We start from the raw sequence: 26,047 nt of genomic DNA, 5'->3' as shown, positions 1-26,047 counted from the left end.
TCGACGCCGATACACACTGACGATATAGAGAGGATGTTTTTATTGCTCCGATCGTCGGTGCTGCTGTAGAAACAAACAACCCACCGTCTGATCGAATTGAACGACCCCCCCCCTCCCACACACACACACACACAGACAGACAGAAGACCGTCCGTCTCTAGGTTAGAAGAACTTAACATTTTCATAGTGGAGGAGAACGCGGTCTTATTGCTGCAGGTTTGTTTGTCATTATAAACCATTCGTTTCGGTTGCTTGTTGCTAGTAATATGTGCGTTTAATTTTCTTATTATTACCCGCATGCATAATATACAACATGTGCATATCATGTTAACGCTATATTTTTCATGCGCTGTCGCGACGTGTACGGCAGACAGACAGACACGCCTCGTGAAGAAACTTCACGTTAACCACTGCGCCCCCGTGGGCATGTCATTAATATAAAACAATACAAAAAACCAAAGTTAAAATAATGAATTTCCTCAGAAATAACTAAAATATCAGACCTACAATCTCACAGAGCGTCGCACTACTAGACTAGGACGCGATGTGAGCTTGTGCATCGGTTATTTTCGCAGCTGGCTAGCTGTGCATTAGCAAGTTGCAGCTAGCATAGCTAGCTATTAGCTAACACAGTGTGAAGTCAGGCGTCACATTGTATTTTGATTGTATGCACAGGATGTATGTTTGATGATGCTTAACGTGCAAGTATGACTGTGACATCTTTCCTGGGCCCTGCCCTGGCATGCACTGTGCTCCAGCTCTAACTTGCGGGATTTAGCACCTGGTCCTGGACGAAGCTAGTCAAGCTACTAAACGTGTTAAATGTTTGATAAAATAAAATGCGTGGTGTTGATATGCACACCAGTGCGTGACTGCGTGTGTAGTTGTTAGACTGCTGTTACAATGGCTTGCACATCAATAGCAAACTCATTGTTGATTGACTTGAGTATTTTGGCACATCGGCTTGTGTGGTGCTGCTGTTAATTAACAGGGTGTAGCAGATCAAATATTTGGCAACGCCATTGACCAGCTTCACACTGGAGGCCCTCCCCTTCAGATTGCTGCTTATTGTGTCTGTGAGTCTAGAATTGTCAGAATATCCACTTGTAGGCATGTCGTTAAGTTAAGCATGTCAAGTTAAGCATGACTTGCTTAAACCTGCAGAATCCCTGTGTATATACTATTATATGCCGTGTTTTATTTAGGGGTCTTCAACAGGGGGTCCTCAGAATTATGACAGGGTGCTGCCAAATCTTTGTGTGATGATGAGGCCTATATGGGGTTAACTAAGGTCTCAGAGGCACTTGCCTGTTGGGCAAGTGCAGGTCATGTTCTACTTGCCCAAAGGTCATGCCCACTTGCCCAAAAAGTAATTTGTCCATTATAAAATGACAGGTACAATTTTAATTACTGTTTAATTTTACACTTCTTTTTTTTTTACTCATACCTCAATTTGTATAGAGGGTATGCGTGGCATGACATCATCATCAAACCCGGAAGTTATGCAGGAACGCCTACTGAGTGGCAAAAAACTACTTTCTGGCCTTGACAACCCATGCATCCAAACAGAAAAGTCCTATCTGATTGCATTAATCAACATTAAACAATGTTAAACTCACTTAGCATGTTGCTTTGCCACTCGATTTGCCACTCGATGTGCCATTCACTTTAAGCATGCGCATACCCTCTATACCAAATGCCTACATACTAGCTATGAATATTTCTGTTTGGATGAAGGATGCATGGGCTGTCTATGGGAAGTATCACCTTGCTGGCTGCGGTCTGAATATGGCCAATTGTCCACCTATTTAGTTTGTGCATCCTAAGGTGTGTAGGCTCTATAGTACCCTGTCTTCTATCCTGACTTCCAAATTTTACCTGACACATTATCAAATCCAGGGAGAGGCGTGTGTTTGCATTCCATTGCTGGTGCAAGACGATGGAGACAGAACTTGAGCAGCAAGAAGAGGAGACCACATTCAGCAACACTGACACTAATGGTAAGGTGATGATGATGTCATGACAATGAATTTGTTTATATAGCAGTTTTCCATACATAACATCTATACTGTAGTTACAAAGTGCTTTACAGACATGTCATCTCAGAGGCCTTGTGGTTAGAGTTTCCGACATAAGACTGGGAGGGCGGGATTCAATCCCAGGCCGGGTCATACCAAAGACTCTGAAAAATGGGACCCAATGCCTCCCTTCTTGGCACTCAGCATCAAGGGTTGGATTGGCGTAAGTCCCTGCGACATACTAGCGTCATGTCCTTGTACTGTCCAGGGGTGTACTTGTACATCAAGCTGCCTCATGCTACAGAATCAGAAGCGATTTAAAAGCCTATACTCCACGGGCAGGGCATTCCAAAGCTTAGGTTAGCCAGTGTGTTATCCTCAGACCATTTCCATGAGATGACTTGAGACTTAATGGCGATGTCAGCCAATCGTGATAATAAGGTGGAAGTCGTGGAAGAGCTCTTTTTTTCTAGGTTTAATAATATAATTTGGGGTAAAAAACATGGAATTACACCAAGCTAAAAGCCAATTACAGCAGTTTCACTGCTACCAATTGGGAGAATGAGAATGGGTCCACAGAGCAGCAAAGAAATCCAATAAATAATTGAGCCTAATAATAACTACAATATCTGGCAAAATAATTTGACCCTAAATCATGCAGCCCTAATCTCTCCTATTTGACATTTATTCAAGTGTTAAAGGAAAGGAATGTTATAGCCTCGTTATCACAATATTTAAGGAGCATGAGGAGTTGGAATGGCATTATTTTTGTCTATATAATTCAGTGCCATATAGACCAATATTACAGTACATTCTCAATCACAGACTAGGGTGCAGTATAATGTGAATACTCTTGTCATTACTGTACTTGGAAATTATATGGAAATGTGTGTCTGGCGTCATGTGGGCATGTCAGATGGTTGTGCATGTCTCGTGTCCAAGACACTGCTGTTCTGGGGTCTGTGACCAGATCTGCCTGTGTTATGTGGTAGGATAGCCTGGATATCTGCCCAGATAAAGCTGGCTTCTTTTAAAAACCGATCCGGGGGTGGGAAGGACGGCATAATCAGCTGTTAGTGTTGGATGCGATTTATTTAAGTTCATATTGTGAATTTACCTGCAGTATGTTTTTACAAATTGAATTATAACTATTATAAGAGCTGCTTATACAGCAGCTCTTGAAGCCCACTTTACTGACTGGATATATCATATACGCAATATAAATTTGTCTCAATGACATTTCTAAATGTCAATCTTTGTGCCTCCTGTGCGGTTCATATGAGGTAACACTCGTAAAAGCTCTGACAGTTGAAGTTTGTAAATGTGTTTTGGAAGGAGCTTGGTTTGTATAGACGTTTTCTTGTTTTTTGCAGCTTCTACATTTGTTTTTGTTTTCATTAAGGAATGCCTATTCGTTGTACAGGGGTGCTGTTTTGTCCAGTGCGTCTTTGCAAGATGTCTGTTTGCTTTGTCTGATGGACATGTCTGAATAAGCTAAACATTAATTTTGCCTAAACAAATTCCAAAACAAATGTAAGCATTAGGCTATGTTTAGCAAAGCGTTCTGTTATTATGTACTGAAGCCAAATGTTTTTGTCTGTCAGGTAAAAGGCCAGCGGAGGACATGGATGAAGAGCAGGCCTTCAAGCGTTCTCGTAACACAGACGAGATGGTGGAGTTGCGGGTGCTGCTTCAGAGCAAAGTAAAGTTCCCATCATTCAGTAGACCATGTAATTACATCAACCTGACAATCTGGTACTTCTTCAGATCACAAACGTGCAATTGGAAAAATCAGTTTCAAGGATTTGCTCCCATTCTTTTTCCACAAAAAAACGTTCCAAGATGGTGACAATAGCACATCTACAGTATGTATACGAGTAGATCTCCATTTTTGTTATTCATCGTACAACGAAGTACTGATTGGCCACTTGGGAATTAGAAGGTTCCAGGGAAGGCTCCCCCTGGGTTAGTGTTGAAGTGTCCTTGAGCAAGACGCTGAAACCCAACTGCTCCCGATGAGCAGGTTGGTTTCCTTCACTCTTGGTATGTGATTGTGTGAATGTAATGCACATTGTAAAGCACTTTGGATAAAGGTGCTATATAAATGCACCATTTACCATTTATATAGGGCTTTAGTGGCTATGCCGGGCCTCTTAACTCACTGGATGCAGTGTGCTCAAAGAATGCACCCTGCTTAACTTTGGCATCCATGGTAACCAACAGGAGTGAACACACCAGCTGCACGCACTGTGGACACTTGCTAGAGTTTCGGTGTCTCTTCTATTAAAACAGACAACGTAGAAAAAAGCTGGGGCTCGCAACTGACTTTAAGATGCTCCAAAGTTGTATTCATCTACACAGTATTTCAGAAGTAGGTCATAATGTAAGTACCCTCGTGTGTGGTGGTTTGAGCGTAATTGCCAACACCAATAAAAAGTCAAATAACGATTTTAATAATTTTAAGCCTAGACCTCTGGATTCAAATGCCTTTTGTATTATCTTAAAATATTGCAATAAAAACTGTTTCTCCACAGAATGCAGGTGCTGTGATTGGAAAGGGTGGCAAGAACATAAAATCTCTACGCACTGACGTGAGTAAACGCATACAGTACCATACTTTTGGTACTCTGCCACTGAAGGAAGACACATTAACATACAAACCAAAAACATTACTTTGTTTAATTTCCAAAAAATTGTGCACTGACACACACACACACACACACACACACACACACACACACACACACACACACACACACACACACACACATATCTATATATATATATATATATATATATATATATACACACACACACACACACACGACATACATACACAGATTTTGGAATGATAATTTCAAGAGCCACGAAATTCATCCGAGTGGAAATTGGAATTTTTGTTATTTATTGTCCAACTAAAGAAAAGCCACTGTCAGTCAAATAATGCCTTACTTCTACTTGGCTCACACGAACAGACACCATTTTTTCTGTTACTTTGTTGTTCTGTCTGTCTGTACAAGCCAAAGGACCATAATGGAAATGAGTCTCTGACTGATTGTGTTTTTCCCCCCTTTTTTGCATGACGTGTTATTTCAGTGAATGCATTGCATCGTTCTCTCTTTTATAACACAACGTTCAAATAAATCACTCAATCAGAAGTGGGTATGAAACAAAAGAAAGGAGTGTTTCTCGGTTTTTGTATTTCATTTCAGTACCCTCAACGAGTATATGCTATAGTGCAGGGGTTCCTTTTTTTTGAGGGGCGATAGCCCCTCCTATTTCCAGCTTTTGGTGTGTGTGTGTGTGTGTGTGTAAACCAACTTTGTTTGTCCTAACACAAATGCCATTTACAATTAATGGACAATTTTGAGAGTTTGTGTAAACACAAACATTGCGTAACACAAACATTGAAGACGAAGGTGAGGATGCAAATTCTGATTGGCCGGAATGAGATGATGTATGATGTTGTATGATAAGAGCGCCCCTCACTTCACACAGGTGTGATTTGTTAAATTCAAGGACCCCCATAACTGTGTGCACAAAGGGAACCAAATGGCCCATCAGCGGGTCCATTTGGTTCCATTTGTACACTCAAGAGTTAGACGTGCAAGGGTCAAGGAACCCACAGGATCCCTGGACTGAGAACCACTGCTATAGTGCAGGGCTTCACTAACATTCCATGGCAAGGACCCCCAAATAATCATAGCCTCTGGCTGTGGCCCACATATTGCAAAATGACTCGGTGTTGTGAGCTTGTAGATCTGCTATTTTTGAAAACATTCCAATTACTTGTCAGAATATTGATGTCAAAAATAGGGACGTTCAGTTGAAATTTGTTGAACTGGCGCAATAATGATATGAACTGAATTTGACTAGGAAAAAAAGTGTGTATGTATGTATGTATATGTGTGTGTGTGTGTGTGTGTGTGTGTGTGTGTGTGTGTATATATATATATATATATATATATATATATATATATATCTCTCTCTCTCGAGGCAGGCTGTCAAAAGTATCCCGTTAATTAATTGCGTTAAAATATTTTAACGCATGTGCACAGTCTTGACCCGCAGTGTTGTCCCTGAACATGTGTGAACGTCAGTCTCTGACAGTGTCTCAGATTTCCATAGTCTTCTAGGCGAAAACCAGCTAAAACACACCCTAAACAGTCCTTAATATGTAGCTGAAAAAACACCAATCTGTCCCGACTCCTGACAGCAAATTAAACTTGTGCTTCGTCGTACGATGTGTTGCATGCTGAAAATAGTTGATCTGCAAGCTCACAACGCGTCGCATCCGCAACACGTTGTGAGCTTGTAGATCGGCTATTTGCAGGTACAAGGAAATGTGCAGGATGTGAGACGTTTAGAAACGTTTGCCTTCACAATAAAAGCAAAATAGCTATTACTACAGTATCAGCATATACTGATACTGTAGTAATAGCTATTTTCATATATACAGCTGCCTATACAGCATATACTGTAGCCCATATATATATATATATATATATATATATATATATATATATATATATATATATATATATATATGACGAGACAGAAGCAAAGTGGAAAAGGATCAGGCCTACTGATGTGCACGAGAAGCTCTGTGTGTGTGTGTGTGTGTGTGTGTGTGTGTATATATATATATATATATATATATATATATACACACACACACACTTTTTCCTATTCAAATTCATATAATTGCGCCAGTTCAACACATTTCAACTGAACGTCCCTATTTTCGGACGTATATATATAATATACTTATTTAATTTTCCTCTCCTTTCCAATTGCCCCCCACGGCCCTCACTTTGAAAACCTGTATAGGGGACCATTCAGGTGTGACAACCAATCCCTCTACAGGTGTTTTAAAATACCTATTAGTCTGGTAGAGTCAGCACTTTTATTCTTTTTATCTCGACAGACTGTCCAACAGTTCATTGGTGCTGTTCTCAAAGCGCTCACCACATTTTCAGTTCTTTTCTTTTTTGGGACAAAGTACAGTGATGCAGTACAGCGTGCATTCAATTAAAATGTATTCCTTCTCCCCCTCTTCCCTTCTCCTTTACTTTTGTTTTTATTTTTGGCCACCTTCCTCCGTTGCCCATCATGTACTGGATCGTCATGCCCCTCCTGCGTTGCCCACCTTGACGTTGGCCCAACCTCCGCCCGCCCCCGAACGCCCGCCCGCCCGCCCACCTGACACTCCCGGTTGGCCCCGCCCATAATCTGTGCCCCACGCCTTAAACGGGCACCGTAACTTGTGATTGAATGCCCCTCTGCCCAATGCCAACCTCCACCACCTCCACCGCAACCACCACCACCACCGCAGTACAATGCCAGTGTATCAGTCCCTGACAGCAGTGGCCCAGAGCGGTATGTCCCACAAGTTATTGCCTCACTGCCTGATTAGAACAGTGAAACAACGTGTCTTTGATAACCTGCCTTCTGTTTCATTTCAACTTTTTATATACATGATAATATAATACCCAACCCCTCCCCCAGCCCCCCCCCCCCCTCCCCCAACCCCCACACACTTCTAAGAGACATGTATGTTCCATTTGATTTCTCTTGTCTTCTTTACCCCCACGTCACATTGTAAGCATTTCCATTAATTTGGACATTGTGTTATTCCGCTACAAATCCAGCCAATTACACCATTCAGAGAATGATATAAATGACTAAAAATGGTTCTTTGGCTCATAATCAGGGGAACCTCTTGATGCTATATAGCACCTACCGTATCTTAAAGGTGACCGGTGTCTATTATAGGCACCTAAACTAAGCTGAAGAACCAGTGGAGAACCATACAGGGGCTGAACAGGTTCCTCGTATGACAGCAGTGCACCGCCCCCAAAGAACCACTGAAGAACCAATCATTCTGTGTGCATAGGAGCACACTGGTGGATGTTATTTTTGTTTTACATGCTGTGACATTTAATTTTTAAGTAATCATGAAACTTGGGGAAAGCAGATATACATTTTTTCCTGCTCTCACCTTTGTGCCCTGCCCCCTCCCCACCCCCCCTGTCCCCTTCCCCCCCCCCCCACACCCCACTGTTCTCAACATCACTCTCCGCAAGCACTGGCTGAATGCTGGAGGCTCTGCCCTCTACCCCCCCCCCACACTACGTCACTCATTACACTGTTGTCTTCTTTATTTCCTTTATGTGCTGCATCTCTCCTGTTTAGTTCCTCTCACCCCCCCCCCCCCCCACATCAGATAAGATCTTCCTGTTAACTTAAATCCTTCATGCCCCCCCCCCCCCCCCCCCCCCCCCCACTGCTCCTATCCTCTCCTGTGCCCACCAAGTAGATGGTTGGCTCGCATTTCCTCTCCGTCCCCCGTACCCCCCCCGTCCCCCAAATCCCCTGCTCTGTTAACCACTTAAGCCCTATACATATACTTAGGCATACGATGAATAGTGAAAATAGCCAATCTATAAACTCCCAACACGTTGTGGGCTTATAGACTGGCTATTTACTTGTGGAGGTCTTTACACGCTGGGGGGCGTGACGAATAAACGGTCCAAAACATTTCATACTATGATTGTTTTGGATGCATCATTCATACAGGTTGATGCCTTTATTTGCGGTGCGGAAGCTTCCCCCAAGAAATGACCTGTTCCGAATAAAAACTGTTAACGCTTTATCGCGCATAATATATACTTTGTGTGGATGTACTCGACATGAACAACAGTTTGAAAAAATATATATATTAACTATAAAATGTGCCCCTCGGGGCACAGGTCTTCACCAGGATAGGATCGTTTTTGGAAAAATGTCTGGTGGGAATATGCGTGCACAGTTTCACACTGTGACACTGTGTTAATGATTTGTGGCATTTTGTACAAAATGGGCCACGATTTGCATGAGATTTGGATAAAATCTGAAGGAGTAATATCAAAAAATGTGTGTTACATAAGTGGGCCTGCTGGTGGCGCTATATAGAGCAGATGTGAAGTTTTACACAGATTGGTGTAGTTATAGGTAAAAACACGAATGGGCCAGTGCATGCAACATCTTCCTCAAATTGCACTGCGTTTTTGATTAGAGGCATTTTGAAAACTGACCAATCCTGCAAACTTTGGAAGTCAATCTTAGTCAATGGGGATGGAAAATTGGGAAGAGGACAGGTCAGTGTTGATCACATGACTATAGAGGTAGTGTATACCGATTTGCGTGATGTATGGATAAAATGTGTACGAGTAATATACAGAAATGTGTTTTGCTAAGATCGGCCTCATGGTGGCACTATAACAGGACGTTGTGGAAAAATTGGGGCAGAGGTTCGTCGTTGTCATCCAGGGAGCGTGTGCTGTGCGCACATTTTGGCATCGACCGGGCCAACGGTGCCGGAGATTAGCTGTACACAGATGGACACACAGACAGACACACGGACAGAGTGCAAAATATACTCTCCCCATGCCTTCGGCCTGGCGGAGACAAATGTTTTTAAACGCCCCCTGATTTGTAAGATTTAATGACCTGCCAAAAATAGGAATGGCAGGTTGAAAGTGGTTAATGTTTTCTACTGCCCCACCCACCTCCTCACCCCTGCCCCCCCCCACCCCAACCCCACCCACCCTTTGTCACAATGAGAAGGGGAACCGGTGACGCGATTGTCATGGCAATATATTCTGTTTTGTTCTCCCTTCCCCAATCAGTGCTGGTGGTGGGATGGTTCTAGAATTCTTTCTCTCTGCACTCTGTGTGGCCAGTCTTGTGCAACACATTAATTTGAGTCTTTTTCAAGTTGCCCATCCTCCTGTCGTCAGGTCTCTCTTTCTTTGTTGAGTGTGAAATCAGATCAGACCAAGTGCATGTCAGCTGCTCGTTTTTATCAGCCCAGTATTGGGAGAAGTCCAGAAAGTCTGTACTATATGCTGCTGTCAAATCTTTTTTTTCCTCCTTTATAACTGTTTTGTTGAACTGCCTCTCACTCATCTTATAGCGAGCTTTTCTTTACTTTTGTACGTGTTTGTCTTCCTTCTCTTCATGCCTTAATTCTTTTTGGCCCAAATATTCCTGACAGGATCCTTAGTGTGAGTGCCAATATTGACACCATTGGAGAGATTCTTCTCAAGATCATCCCTACTCTGGAGGAGGTAGTGCACTTCGTTAGATTCACGCATGCATGAACTAACTTAGCAATTAACACAAACATACACCTCTATAGTTGGGCTTCCATTCACATGTATCACCCATTTTATTTCTTCAGTCAGGTGAGAGGTATATTATTACATTACTGGTTGCTGATTGGGCTGCACACTGAATGAGGCTGGCTGGGAAAAGTTTCTTTCAATCAGAATGTCTGGAAATTGGACTATTCATGAACAACATTAAGTTTGAACGGAGTCTGTACTCACCGGTACAGACTTTCTAGTTCTGCTGACTTTAGCCCACCTGCCTTATAACTTCTAATTAGGGGTGGGCGATGTGGTTATAAATATCATGGAGACGATACAATGTCTCCACGATATGCCTTTTCATAGATATCATATCTATTGTGATACAGTGAATGCACATTCTATGATTTGCAGTTGTATATGTTGATTTATATTTCTGTAGGTTTTGTTCGCCCAACATTTACTCGGTTACTCAGTTTTCTTTTAGTTTTTGTTACCTTGTAGGTGATTGTACTGTTACTGTAAGTAACGTTACAATTACCATATAAACAGCATGAAGAAATATTGCGATAATATTGTGATACTGCTTCAAAAAATATGGTGATATTATATTTTTCCATATCGCCCACCCCTACTTCTAATCACACTTGTGGGGAAACTGTGTGTCATTCTGCTTTCCCAAGACTGCCTACCATCACCTTGACTGAGAGTATCCCACATGATTATGGCTTTAATTTGGACCAAACCGGCACCTGGGTTTCAAAGTTGCATATACTGACTGACATAATGCCAAAAAGCATCTCTACAGAATAAGTGGCATTCAGACATTTCGGGATAAAACAAAATGTGCATAAAACTACTGTTTATAATCCCAAAAGTCCTATGATCTCACTAATTTACCACTCTTTGTGAAGTACCAGCATTACAATGGGATGGATTTCGATTGCGAGCTGCGACTGCTGGTCCATCAGAGCTTGGCCGGGGGTATCATTGGGGTAAAAGGTGCCAAGATAAAGGAGCTGAGAGAGGTAAGACCATGCTGCTGCATGTTCTGTCAAGTTGCTCTAAACCAGGGGTTCTCAACCCGTGGGTCGCGACCCCTCGGGGGGTCGCCAAATTATTTTAGGGGGTCCCCAAAATATATAAAAACATAAAAAACATAAATAAAAAAAAAGGTTTTTTTAAAAAAATTTATTTTCACGATTTTTCAAAAATAGCAGACCTACAAGTTCATAGCGCGCCGAGCTTGTAGATCTGCTATTTTTCAATAGCTAAATTATAACAATGCTTAAAACACCAAAAGGGGTTCCCGCCCAAAATGGTTTAAGGTTATTGTAGCAGTCAATTTATATTGGGGGTCGGGAGGGGGCGGGGCGGGGGTCCCGAGACATTGCCAAAGCATTTCCGGGGGTCCCCGGCCCAAAACGTTGAGAACCCCTGCTCGTCACCATGAGTTTGCTTGTAATGCCGTTTTCTTCCTGTAGAACACCCAGACCACCATCAAGCTGTTCCAGGAGTGCTGTCCTCACTCGACAGACAGGGTGGTCCTGGTAGGAGGGAAACCGGAGCGAGTTGTCGAGTGTATTAAAGTCATCCTGGAGTTGGTGTCAGAGGTGAGATTTCAACCCCCGAGGTCTGCTGAAAACAAGAGCATAACTGACACTGACCTGTTGGTTGTTGACATTTAGAACCAATAATATGCTGCCATATTGTTGTTAACATTTAGAACCAATAACAGACTGTCTTTCTTCACTCTAATATCATTTTTATAACCTATTAAATCGATTAGTCTAATTAACCACTTAACTCTGTATTATACTTAGTTAAATGATTAAAATAGTTAATTATAGTATAGTTAATATGTTAAAAAAATCATTCATTAATCGGAATTGAGCCAAAAGTTTGAAATAACCGTGATATTGATTCGAAGTCATATCGCCCAGCCCTACTATGATGTTGTTGTTATTTTAGATGCTGTTTTGTTCTGCTGTGTTTGCTTTGGATCAGTGCTTAATCCATTGAGACCTGGAACGCATCCATGTCACGTTAGCGTTTAACCACATTAACCATTAACCCATTTTGGGCGGGAACCCCTTTTGGTGTTTTAAACATGTTATAATTTAGCTATTGAAAAATAGCAGATCTACAAGCTCATAGCGCGCCACCGAGTGGCGCGCTATGAACTTGTAGGTCTGCTATTTTTGAAAAATCGTTAAAATGTGCCTCAAATCTTTCCGAAAATTGTCATGATTTAGAAAACTTTTTTTTTTAAATTTCGACGTCAGGCCTGAATGGGTTATTAAGACATTCAACAAATCTCGTACTTTTCTTTTGAAGTTGCATTTTCCCCCCTCCATAACCCTAGGCTCCGATCAAAGGCCGTGCCCAGCCGTACGATCCCAACTTTTACGACGAGACGTACGACTATGGCGGTTTCACCATGATGTTCGAGGAGAGAGGACGGCGCCCTATAGGAGGCTTCCCGATGCGCGGGCGTGGGGGCTTTGAGCGCCTGCCTCCCAGTCGTGGCGGCAGACCTATGGCACCTTCCAGGTAGTGTTGATTTCGTCTAAAACTATGATGAAAAATGTTCGTCGACTACCTTTTTTTTCACTGACAAACTAAAAACTAAGCTACGGTGACTAAAACTGAGACTAAATATACTGACAATTTCGTCAACAAATTAAAACTAGACTAGTGGAGTAGACTAGTGGAAAATAGTTCCAGTAGAACTAAAAGACACGACGATATCGGCTATTTTCAGCATGCAACCAAGTGTAAAATAAGCCTTCAAGGCCTGCCAAAAACACATTTTAGTCGACAAAATCAACTGTAGATTTAGTCGACTCAAATCTTATGACATTTAGTCGACTAAAACTAGACTAAAGGGCCTTTCAAACGTGAAGCGATTTAACACGCCTATAGTTCATTTCTACCTGCGTTTTTGCATGGAGATCATGTTCGTCCTTCGCAAGCGAAGATGACCAATTGACTTCACGTCTTGTGGGTGCGAAGATGGCGGCTGAGGCCGGTCCGTGCACGGAATGTCCTATTGCAGTGAGGGCATTTGACTGGGCTCTAGACCGCAGCTCTTGAGGCTGGCCTTTAGGGTGTCCTTATAGCGTGTCCGCTGACCGTCGTGTGATCGCTTGCCATGTTGTAGTTCGCCGTACTTCTCTGTTTGCGCGGAGAAGTCACTGTGCGACAACGCAAGCGTATTTACGTGAGCGCGGTCCCGTGAATTTGTTGCGCGCTTGCTCGTTTCGTGCACACGCCCGCGACAAACCAGACCTTGGATTCTGTTTTTCTGCTACAGGTCTTGAGAAGACCTGTAGCAGACCTCTCGTTGATCCAGGCAACAACATGTGCGTTCCTCGCTTCCCGTTTGAAAAGCCCTTAACACTAAAACATTTCAGATGACTAAAATATTACTAAAACTTACAGAATTGTATTCAAAAGACTGACTAAAACTAAGTGAAATTGTCAAAATGTGCTGTCAAACTAACCACTGCGTTCCAGGAGGGACTATGATGACATGAGCCCCCGGCGTGGCCCTCCACCCCCACTGAGCAGAGGCCTTCGAGGGGGCAGCAGGGCACGTAATCTGCCTCTCCCCCCACCACCGCCACCTAGAGGAGGGTGAGTGCTGGCTGTCACTCTATAAAAAAGTTGAAAATATGGGTCGAGAACACATTTTTACGAATCCCTTTATTTTTTGTTTCCTAAATTTTTTCCCCCCCAGTAATTTCATGGAGATAACAAAAGAAAAATCTAAGAAAATCCATAAATTAGGAATAACAATTTTTAAGAAGTAGTGAAAATGGCCAATCTACAAGCTCGCACTAGTTAGGGTCCCGTGCAAACATCTAATTTATCTTATGGGTCACAGGCTAAAATGTTTGGGAACCACTGATATAGCTGATAATAGAAGATCTACAAGCTCACAACACACGTTGTGAGCTTGTAGATGTGCTAGTTTTGCTATTAATAGAGCACCGAAGTCCTGACGTCACTGTCAGTAGAGGGCGTCAGTCCACAGGTTCATGTACTTTTTATTTGCATTGTAATCTCCATAGGATTTTAGATCGCCTCATATAAGAACTGTTTGAAAAATAAACCTTTTCACTCATATGGATATAAAGTCTCGACTGAAGGTGGAAATGTACAAATATACCCAAAGAGCAACAAAATAAGAGTCAAACAACCCAGAGACTACATTTCCGGGTAGGCGGGTGGCTGCATCTGCCCGTCGCACAACAGAAACTGAATGTCAATTACGTTTATTTCTTTATTTTTTTTATTGATATTTAATGTTTCGTGGTTGGTACGAGTCGAGTCACCACCAGCTGAGCTTACGTCAACGAGGAATCTCAGGAACGCAATTCCACATTACATTCCATTTCCTCCAGAAACTGGCTGTATCAAATATGAATGGACATCATTAACGACGCACAGCCACTCCCCTGACAGAAAGGCCGGGGTGGTCGGTTTATTTTTCAAACACAGTTCTTATATGAAGCGACCTAAAATCGCCCTATGGAGATTTCAATGCAAATAAAAAAATACATGAACCTGTGTGTTGGTGCCCTCTACTGAAAGTGACGTCAGACTTCGGTGCTCTATTGCACAACAAAGTATATAGGCCTTAAGTTGTTAATTCATTTTAAGTCATAATTATTTGTGGTGGTGTTTATACATTGTAACATCAATTAGTATTGCACATTTTACAAATTCTGTCATTTTCCTGGTCTTTCAGAGGGGATCGGTTCTCCCACAGCAGCTATCATGGCAGCATGGATGACAGACCAAAGTGAGTACAGGTTTCACTTGCATTATTATGTATATAGATCTCTGAATAACCACAAATGGACAAAGAAGAGTCAGTCGTATTTAATTATATAAACATTAAATATATTATTGTCGAGAAAAGTACATTTGTGCAATTTCTTTGTGTGCAAGAATCACAAATGTACAGTGTTACAGTAGCATTACTTATATAGAAACAAGTGTGGGTGTCCGGGCGGTGCAAGGGTGAACCACCACAGTGGACACTAAGGGTTTGGAGTCCTCTACGATGCATCCGGCTTGGTGCTCCAATATAAACAATGGGCTTGGGCTCGATGCACAGCAGCCATATTGGAAAGAAATTGGGCCCCTTCCTTACTTCATTCACAGGTGTTGATTCTAATAAACACTGTTACATTTAGTGTAGCACTGTAGTTTTGAGACCCAATGGTGTAGCAGAGTGTTTCCAGTGAGCCAATATGCACAATATCGGCACTCTGTTCGAACAGAATGGAACACAACCTTAATTGGCATCATTGGTAAAAACCTGTGAAGGAAGTGGCCCAATTTCCTAATACGTTAACTGCCAGCGTGTGGCGATAGAGGGTAGTCAGCTGCGCCAGCCAGAATTGGGTAGATTACCATGTTTTCACATCCGGTTTCCTCGCAGACTTCCATTATAAGAAATGTTGGCTCACGCTGTTAATCTTTCGCCAGGAACGTTAATATGTTGTGCGCGATGCGATGAAATATCATAAATCAGATCCGAACATCTGATGGCTGATCGCCATGGACAGTGCTCGTAGTTTCGGAGAGAAGAAGCAGAGAAGATCCTACTTTTAATGGGAGCCTATGGGATGTGTACGCATGTTTCCTGGTGCTGGGGGTGACGAAGGCGTTGCCTAGCAACCGGGTCAGTGTTAAAAGTAGATTTTCAGCTAAACCGTTCCATATCGATCACATCCTGTGATCTTGGCATCTGCCTCGTGTGAGCGCAGCAATAGAGTATGCGCGTGACATCATCATCAAACCAGGAAGTTATGCAGGAACGCCTACTGAGTGGCAAAAAACTACTTTCTGGCCTTTGACAGCCCATACATCCAAACAGAAAAGTCCTATCTGATTGCATTAAACGACGTTAAACAATGTTAAACTCACTTTGCCTGTTCCTTTGCCACTCGATTTGCCATTCACTTTAAGCATGCGCATACTCTCTATACAGGTTGGTTGATGAGTCTGTTAGCGGGGACTGGAACTGGGAGAAATGGTGTGTTCCTCCGCATTCCTTTACATCCTGAAATGGAGTGACGGGTGACATATGTATTGATTGAGGTTGACGTGAAATTATGAGGGAAATCGAAAGCCACACATGTGTTCACAATTTCAAACAATTCTCCAATGCACACAAAAATATTTGTCATTTGAAATGAATGAATAAAAAGGGTATCCACAGATGTATGCCCACAACGCTTCAAAGTTGTTACTGCCAAATGTAGTGTTTTCCCATTAATCCGTCTCTATATTGTACTGTCATCTCTACATCTGTATTCTAGCCTATGATTCAAGAACATCAGATGCACCTGTTTTTCATGCAGCAGCATTTTCGCAGCGTGCCAGTCACAACCATAGTTATATAACCATAACGTTTGTTACCTTTATTTGCCCGGGGGAGGTTTGCTGAGAACAAATTCTCTTTTTCAGGAACGCCCTACTTCACATACACACAGACACATGTAGCCACACATTTTGAAATGAAATGGCCAAAAATAGGTATGAGATTGAAAGTGGTTAAGATGTATGAACACTTCAGAAGCACTTCAAGTATTTCATGAAAATAAAATATATATCCTTCCAGCTGGGTGTGCCTGGAAAACCTTCCAAAGGGGCAACCAGGATGCTTGAACCATGTCAACTGGCTCCTTTCTAGGCAAAGAAGTAGTGGCTCTACTCTCTAGACTGAGCTTTTCAACCTTATCCCTATAGCAGAGGTCCCCCCCTCCCTTGAGAAAACCTGCTTGTGTTCTCAATCGTGTTTTTCCATTGCATGACACATTTTACAGGCCTTCATTCCAATTCTGTTTGCTTAACTGCACTGATATACTTGAAGGCCAAGTTGTTGCAGACAACAGTTATGGTTATCGAGCTGGGGGGGTTCCAAATGGCCCCTTGCAGGTGTGTCTTGAGTATCGAAATCACTCAGTAATCATTTCCTTCCCCCTTAAGCCTAATGTATGGTTTGGCAAAATAGTGTTTTGCGACCCCCTGCAATAAAATCTGTATTTTATCAGCTTTTTCCAGCTGAAAACACATCCTTGTCTCATGCCACTCTGAAGCATAAATTATCCTTTATATCTTTCCGTAGTGACAGAAGAGGCCGGCCAGGAGACCGTTATGATAGCATGGTGAGTGCATTCTTATCTACTGTATAATCTACTGTACTGATTCTCAATGTGGGGTTTTGTGACCCCCAGGGGTCCTTGAGGGACAAAATGAGGAACGGTTAAACCCTTAAGTCTCAAAAGTTTTAGACAATTCGAAATAGACTATCTACAAGCTCACAACGCATTGTGAAGCGACTGAGAGATTGTAGTCCTGTAAAAGAAAAAGGGGAGGCGGGAATAATTTTGTTCACAATTCCACTCTCATGGTGATCACAAAATCTTTTCAGATTCATCAAAATATTTGAGAAACTCCACAGATCTACTGTACATTTCAAGGCATCAAAACACTGTTTTGTAGCCGATGGCTGTTCGTAACGTCATGTGTTTCACAAATGATGGCGTGGAATTATTTTGATGGCGTAGCTGAAGCCCAGTGGCTTTGGACACTGGTCCTTTTCATCAGGCAAATGTAGTGGCCTAGGCCTGTCGTTGCCTGGCAACAGTTGTCTCCTTGGTTACCAAGGAGCAGCAGTGTACGCAGTCTGGAGAGACGCTGGATTTGCAAATGAATTTGAGGTGAAACCAAAACAATCCCTGAATAGAGACCTTTCAGCTCCTGTCTACAAATGAGTGTTTGTCATCAGAGTCCAGGCCCCCAATTATGGTAACGCATTGTCTAGTAGGGATGCAACTATTATTAGTGATTGTTCTCTCGACAGTTGTTCCATTTAATCGAATAATCCGGAAGCATGTTTTCATTTCTTTTGTAATTTCTGTCGATAATTATAATATACTCGCACAACGGTGTCATGCAAAAATAGTGCAGAGAGTCAATCTAGCTCTACACATACACGTCTAAGAGCTTATAGATTGGCCATCTTCACTATTTATTTATTCATTTATTTATTATTATTATGTAATATGGGCTCATTATTAATTGATTTATTATATTATTGATTAGCAATATTTATTTTTATATTAATCTATAAAAGATTAGTATGAGTAGTACCACTATTCGGGTTTTGACAGGTAATTATAATGGCATGTTTTTTTTTTTTTTTTACATATGATTTTTCTTTTCTCTCTCATGGCTTCTGAAATACAGAGCGGCGGCAGTGGATATGGTGAGTCTTTACAGTCGACTTTAACGCTACACTAAAATATCTTTGTAGATCTACTGTTTGCCAAATATTAGCCCCATAACAGGGTTGCTAGGGTTCAAGTGGCTGTCTTGTACTGTAATGCTTGAAATTCCCGTATCTTTATTATTTTCTTTTTTTGTCCCTTCTGTTTCGAAAGACAACAACTCTTCCTGGGACCATTTCCAGTCTGGTGAGTATTTTCAGTTTGATATTGTGTTATTTGTTTATTTTTTTTTAACTTTTTAATGATTTATTTGAAGGTAATATTGGTGTTATGTCACTAGCTCACTTACACCCTCATGGATTTCTCTCCTTCCAGGTGGCAGAGGCTCATACAGTGACATAGGAGGCCCCGTCATTACAACACAAGTCACCATACCTAAAGATGTAAGTTTGGCAACTAACATTTGTTCATATTCTGCTGAAAATGTTTGCTTTATGCCTGATTCATACATGTAGTTGTGTAACACATCGGAAATAGACGATCTACAAGCCCACAACATGTCGCACCGCACCACGTTGTGGGCTTGTAGATCAGCTATTTTCAATTATGTGCGTTGCGAACGCACAATCAAGTATACGGGTACGGACCGTGTGGTCACACGTGCATGTCTGAAGGGGAGTTACTGCTCGTATTGTTGTACTACTGAATGCAAAAAAGTAAACAAAGCGCACATATCCAAAAGAAAATATGCCAGGTGCTGGACAGAAGCCAAGACTAAAAGGAGAACAACAGAGTCCACACCCGTGTTTTAAGTTGCCACCAAGACCACGGTGACGTTTCAAGCCTTTCTCAGAATGAGGATCTATTTTGCACTACTAAATGCATTATATTAGTTTGAACTGAAGCTGTCAACGACTATTGATTTGAAAAAGCAGAAGCAGCGAGGTTCAGGCATGGGCTCAGGTTACAGTGTTAGTTTCACATTCCTGATCTTATACGGTGACTTTTTTTTTGCATAACCACAGACTCATTTTCAAATTGTTTCTCATAATTCATTGATGGTGCACTACAGCAGACATTTTTTAATAACGCTGCACACATACACACACACACTTCATCCCGAGTGCAACCCGGCGATTATATCTGGTTTCAGTATTTTTGTATGATGTATTTATTATTAAGGTTATTTTAGCTGCCAATTTGTTTTGCGGTGCGGGGTAGGTCGCTAGACATGGCTGAAGCCTGGGGAAAAGGTAAAAAATACTACGGACACAGTCAGAGAGAGGAAAAGGTGACGATAGAAAAAGTAAATGAGTCAGAACGACGTCAGCGAAAGTTTCTCGAGGAGTGGGCTGTCGCGTTTCCATGGCTGCTACTACAGCACCGTCCTTCTCTGCAAAGTTTTCCCGTGCCTTCCCCAGCTTTCTGACCGGTATGTTCAGTCGGTAAACAATCTAAACATGGCAATCATGACGACGCCATAACCCGCCACAACCCGCTTTGCGAGTCGCCAATACAGTTCTGCCCGAGCAACACTATGCTGATACGCTGATACTGATAGTATGCTAATGGATGTGTGAAAGTGGAACCTCCAGTAATGAGGTGTCCTCCCAATGGAAGAACAACTATGAAGAGAGCTACCTCTAATGTTAAAATAAACCTTGTATTGTTAAAATGAAATATAGTATTTACATAACTTGATTGTTTACTGTAGCCTATTGTGACTGTGACTTGAAAAAACATAGTTTTAGTTTTCAACTGGGAAAGGAAACGTTGCAAGCATGCAAGTAGAAAGTAAAAAATACGTTAAAATAAACGGTAATGCTAAATGTAGGCCTACAATATATTTTGGGGGGCAAGTGGCCATGAGCTGAGGGCAAGTGGAACATGACCTTTACTTGCCCGACGGGCAAGTGCCTCTGAGACCTTAGTGTCAACCCCTGACATTGCCTATCATTTCTACGCAGATGATTCCCAAATCTATATGCCTCTAAAAAAGGGAAGCAACGACTCCCTGACACCCCTTCTTAACTGTCTCAATGACATTAAGGCCTGGATGGCTCTCAACTCTCAACTTCAAGATTTTATTGTTTGTCTTTAAATCACTGAACGGTCTTGCGCCACAGTATCTTTGTGACCTTATAGAGGTTTACACTCCCTCAAGGTCATTGCGTTCTGCTGGCCAGTTGAATCTCCAGGTCACAAAAAGACCAGAGGTGACCGTGCCTTTTCTGTCATAGCCCCCAAACTGTGGAATGAGCTCCCTTCCCATGTGAAACTGGCCCCCACCATCGAGACTTAAATCTCGCCTTAAGACCCACCTGTACACATTGGCTTTTAATTCAGTTCTGTGTTTTTATGTGGCTTGTTGTAACGTGTCCTTTTTCTACTGTGTGGTTTGATGGTGTCTTTTGTTTTAGCTTTATAGTGTATTTAGCTTTTAACTTTCTGTACAGCACTTTGTAAACCTTGCGTTGTGAAATGTGCTATATAAATAAAGTGGATTGGATTGGATTGCATTTTAGTCAAACGTTAACTTAAATTGCCATATTATAGTAATTTATGTGAAAGTTTGGTGTATCATTTTCACCTATTCTTGCATAATTTGTGCCATCCGCTATGAGCTTGTATATCTGCTATTTTTGAGTAGCCAAAGTATAAAATGACAAACTATAGGCTAAACCGGGAAAGTAATCTAACTGTATTTTCCCCTCGCTTGCTGTTGGCCAGCTGGCAGGCTCTATCATCGGCAAGGGAGGACAGAGGATCAAGCAGATCCGCCATGAGTCGGGGGCATCCATCAAGATCGACGAGCCACTAGAGGGCTCCGAGGACCGCATCATCACCATCACAGGAACCCAGGACCAGATCCAGAACGCCCAGTATCTGCTACAGAACAGGCATGTGTCTAATACTTTACAGTGTTGAATTGATGCCTTTTCTATGCTCGGTTTTATTCCAGCATTTTTCTAATCTTGTAATAGTGAGTGAGTTATTTAATACACTGGGGTCCGGGGACCCCCAGGGAGTTCAGGGGGTTCCTATTGCCAGCATAATTAGGAACAGTTTGAACACTTAATTACACGTAATTGAAAATAGGCAATCTACTGGCTTATATATATATATAGTAGTCAGTTGAAGAATGTTTGTGGACCACTGACTTAACACACCCAAAGAGTTATTTATTTAAAATGGATAGACAAGCCTGTAAGGAGGATTTGTTTTTGTATGTTTTAGTTTTTAAAGCATTCACATCCATTCAGAAAGTAAACATTCAGTGCTATTTTAGTACTATTCTCAAGTCTCATATCTTTCTATATCTTTTAGTCATTGCCAAAACATGCATGCGCTTAAAATCAGTGACATGATTGACATGAAAACGGCCATCAAATTGAATTTCATGAGTCACAATGGGATGTCATGTACTGTAAGCCTGCATCATGGTCATCCTGCAATCGGGCCACAAACTCAATATGTGGTGTGTGCTGTCCCAGTAACTGGTACAGGTCATGTTGCTAGTGACGTACACTTAAACCGGGAAAGCATCTGTGTCTAATTCAAAATAAGTGACATTCATACTCTTGCATAAGATCCGTGGGAAACGTAGGGGGGAGAGAGATTTCTCTCATTTTCTCACGTTTTTCTTTTCCGTCATCGACTTACATTGTATGGCAAGACCATTTCATTATTTGAACATCCAGTCCGGGTTTTCCTTCCTAATAAAAACAGTAAAATCAACAGGAAGTTGACGTTTTTATAAAACAGTACTGGGTTTGGTGATGTGTGATACTGTCAGAATCAGCTTTGTTTGCATTCGTTTACAGGCTGAAAAAGAGCCAGCAGAGTGGTCTTGCCGTACAATGTAAGTCAACGAGGAGCATATTTTGAATTATCCATTTTTAGTCAATGGAGACATTATTTTTGATTTCTTGCCCATCTTTGTTGTTACATCATAAGTAACTACATACATTGTCTTGCCCTTTAACCTTCTAACAAAAAACATTTTGTTTCAACCAAAAAAAATATCACTTACACTTCCTTTTAATTTTTTATTTTTTTTTACAATATAAAAAAATATATAATATTCTTTTCAAAATATCAGTAATCGGTGGACTCCGGAACGGTATTGGACCCAAAGGTCCGTACTTGGTCAGGCTCTAATTTAAAGCATACTTGTTCTGACTTTTTTTCAGTGTGAAGCAATACTCTGGTCGATTCTTCTAGAGGAGGAGGAGGAGAGTGAAGCCATACTGCCATACCTGTTTGATCCTTCTATTCTTCAGAGCCAACATTCCTCTGCTTTGGGTAGATGTGTCCCCACCACACACACACACACACACACACACACACACACACACGCGCAACACACCCCACACACACACACACAGCATAAACCTTCATGTAATACATTATTTTATTTAGAGATGTTTTGGAAAATGAACAAACCATGACTGAATAGCATTTTGTTTCTGTGCTGGTGATTATTTTTATGGATCCTTGTACTGTAATTAGAGTAAAACAAATCTGTGTGATAACTTCAGTCTTGTGAGTTTTCCCCTTTTCAGTACAGCATGCAGAATGTAATTATGTTTTGTAAGGAACATTTTATGGATTTTACAGTTTTCTCAAATGCTTTGGTGCCGTTCTCCAAAACGAGATGCATACCCTAAAGAAAAAAGTGAACGGAAGCCATCATAATTTAATTTAGCCAAACATCCTACATCCACTGTTGCCGAAGACTGTGCGAGGTTGGACCTCACTTTGGAGAAATGCAGCCAAAGGACATAGGAGGAACTAAGAATTTCTTGGGTGTTTTGGGGTTTTTCTTTGAAAGATGAGCTGTCTAAAAATGTATATATACAGGTTGTCCATGGGCCAGATCCTAAAATGTCACTTTTTGGTTGCATCCAAGGTGATCAAATCTAGTAAGAACATTTTGAAAAGTTAAACATCTGCAGGTGGTATTTTTGTATGATAGCCATTGCAGAGTTATAGTTTTGTCTCAGTAAGTTATCGGTCCTCCATAAAAAAAGTAATATTTAGACTGTGCTTATACATTTTGTACACCATTTTATGCACTTTTAATTGTATGCAACTTTTCAAAAGCAAGTCTCATCATCTAAAGTTTAGACTTACATTCAAGCCCAATTTGACTCTCGGACAAATGCATTGGTCACTAGAGCTATTCAAAGTCACAGAATGGTCACTCGAACTCTTTGAAGAGCTTTAGTGACCACTGTGTGACGTCAAACCCAAGCAAACGACTGGCCAGGCAGTGATGGCTGGACTGATAAAGAAGACTGGCCTGACAGTGTCGGTAAACCCCTGGCATCGGTATGCCTCAGAACACGGTACAACGATCGTTTCACCATGTCAAAACTGAACCAGGAATTTGGAGCAGAAAAGTAAACTGGTCAGATTGAAGGGGTAATTTTCATGGCGGAGTGTGAGTTGGCTCTGTCTAGGACGGTGGAAGAGTGGGAAAGCATGGGTGCTGGAAATGGCCACTGTTTGAAGAGCTCTGGTGACCACTGTTTGTCTGACGGAAGTCAGACATTGACAGGGTTTGTACAGAAACAAAGAATCGAATCTTTAAAATTATACCAAATCTAAGCTTTTCAGATTTTTGTGTTGATTCTGGAACAGTGCCTAAAATAGCATAAGCACCAGTATTTCAAATGACTGAGGGTAGGTAACGTCATGGGATACACCAAAATATAACGCATAGAAATGTACTGTTAAAAAAAGAAACAAGCGGCCCTGAGGCTCCCCCATAAAAAAGATACAATGTTGTGTATTATTGATGTGGGTACATATTTCATTTAGAATGTTTTCATTTTCATGCATGTTGGTTTGATTCGTTTCCGCAATGTGTTTTGCCACTTATTTCTAAAATCTATGTATCTTTATTTATTAGGTTTTTCTTATTTTTTATTTTTTTTAAATATATAAATTGCCCTCATTGAAATTTGGTCGCCTCTGGTGGTAACTGTCTGGCCCATGGACTGAATTATTTTCAGAATTTTAACATTGGCTCAGATTTTACTTTGGGAAAAGAGACAGGTGGGGCCAAAAAGGTTTAGCTCTGTCAATATTTCTGTTCTCTGCATTTCTTGTTTCCACTCTTCCACTCAGTGAGATAGACTTGCTTTAATGTATGCATAATTAAATCATTTATATATTGAATCCATTATTGCACTTTTTTTTTTTCTGTTTAGGAACTGTTGGATGGAAGGTAGGGTTGTTGTCAGGTTATCCTGCACAATATCCAAGTTTGTGTCAGTTTTATTTTATGCATGCTGACTCCACCAAGCAGATTCCCTTGATGCCCCGTTGGCAGGAATTGAAGGAGGGGTTGGGGACAGACTGATGCACAGTTAGAAGTACAGCCTAACTGTGCATCACTCTTTGTCCCCAACCCCTCCTTCAATTCCTGCCAACTGGGCATCAAGGGAATCGTCCCTACGTACAGTAGGTGTGAATCTGACACACACTGAATCATTTTCCCTTTTAAAAACTAGATAAATTCAACATGGCAGATCTGCATGTTCATATCGCCACAAAGTGACTCGCTATGAGCTTGTGTATATAAGTATATTAAAATAATGGTTAAACTGGTTCAAATCTAAAATGACACAGATGCTTTCCCGGTTTTAATGGGTTAACACCCAGATCACTGACAACTGGGCACCCTGCACAAGGTGTCCAAGGCCCCATTTAGACCAGGGGTTCTCAACCCGTGGGTCGCGACCCCTCGGGGGGTCGCCAAATTATTTTCAAAAAATATATATATATATATATATATATTTTTTTTCACGATTTTTCAAAAATAGCAGACCTACAAGCTCGCTATGAGCTTGTAGATCTGCTATTTTTAAATAGCTAAATTATAACAATGCTTAAAACACCAAAAGGGGTTCCCGCCCAAAATGGTTTAAGGTTATTGTAGCAGTCAATTTATATTGGGGGTCGGGAGGGGGCGGGGCGGGGGTCCCGAGACATTGCCAAAGCATTTTCGGGGGTCCCCAGCCAAAAACGTTGAGAACCCCTGATTTAGACTGGCATCCAAATCCAGCCTAAATCCGATCTGTGCCATATCCAGATTGGAATCATATTTGTTTTATGAAGTCTGAACACAGACGAGTCACATGGAATCCGACTTGAGACACATTCTGCGGTGGTTTCAAATCTGATTTCTAAAGTTATACATTTAAGGAGATCAAATCACTCATGGGAAACTAAACTATGAGAAGCTGTTTTCTGTCCCATTATTATCTTTACTGACCTGTTTGACCTGTGGTCTGAGGGAAGGGTCTTCCCATTGTCTCATGTGTTAAGACCCACCTACTCCCTGAGGGAGTAGGAAGGTGTTGAGTCAGTATGGTGTTCCATTGTAACGCTTGATATGCTGTCGCCGTATTCGAATACTAAATTCTAATGCTTTGAAAGTCTGAATATCAGGATGAACCTGTGTAGTTTATGGCTGCTCCAACAGTAGTGGCAACATTCCAAAAAAACAACAACGGAATGTCAAAATATCTCCCGCGGTGGCTGAGACCAGAGCCATAGAGTAATGGTTGAGACAAGGCAGTGAAAGGTCCTGAAAGATACATATTGTCACATTTCTTAAGTAAAAGTATCCATA

The 26,047-nt window shown here is 41.5% G+C and overlaps 1 protein-coding gene across 7 annotated transcripts; it reads left to right on the top strand.

Annotated features, from left to right (window-relative positions):
* On the top strand, positions 1-24,588 carry hnrpkl (heterogeneous nuclear ribonucleoprotein K, like). 7 transcript variants are annotated; one of them, XM_079523857.1, is made up of 18 exons: positions 1-161; positions 1,900-2,000; positions 3,623-3,720; positions 4,553-4,609; positions 7,354-7,397; positions 10,057-10,129; positions 11,065-11,178; positions 11,635-11,763; positions 12,516-12,703; positions 13,670-13,789; positions 14,907-14,960; positions 17,298-17,337; positions 18,422-18,440; positions 18,607-18,648; positions 18,778-18,845; positions 21,133-21,302; positions 22,227-22,264; positions 22,596-24,588. In XM_079523857.1, the coding sequence occupies exons 2-18, from the start codon at positions 1,940-1,942 to the stop codon at positions 22,598-22,600; spliced, it is 1,320 nt and encodes a 439-aa protein (XP_079379983.1). In that variant the 5' UTR covers positions 1-161; positions 1,900-1,939; the 3' UTR covers positions 22,601-24,588. The 7 variants fall into 7 exon arrangements, with proteins under 7 accessions (XP_079379983.1, XP_079379984.1, XP_079379982.1 ...); XM_079523858.1 differs by having other exon boundaries at positions 1-216; positions 11,071-11,178; XM_079523856.1 differs by having other exon boundaries at positions 1-216.
* The last annotated feature ends 1,459 nt before the right edge of the window (positions 24,589-26,047 follow it).

The sequence above is a fragment of the Electrona antarctica genome, assembly GCF_951216825.1.
Source record: "Electrona antarctica genome assembly, chromosome: 16".
NCBI classification, from domain to species: domain Eukaryota; kingdom Metazoa; phylum Chordata; class Actinopteri; order Myctophiformes; family Myctophidae; genus Electrona; species Electrona antarctica.
The sequence above is the reverse complement of the archived record's forward strand: the minus strand, read 5'-3'. Positions and strand labels throughout refer to the sequence as shown.

Coding starts and splice junctions, on each gene's coding strand:
- hnrpkl (XM_079523857.1), top strand. CDS start 1,940: ATGGAGACAGAACTTGAGCAGCAAGAAGAGGAGACCACATTCAGCAAC. Junction 4,610..7,353: donor TAAAATCTCTACGCACTGAC/GTGAGTAAACGC, acceptor CCACCACCGCAG/TACAATGCCAGTGTATCAGT. Junction 11,764..12,515: donor TCCTGGAGTTGGTGTCAGAG/GTGAGATTTCAA, acceptor CCATAACCCTAG/GCTCCGATCAAAGGCCGTGC.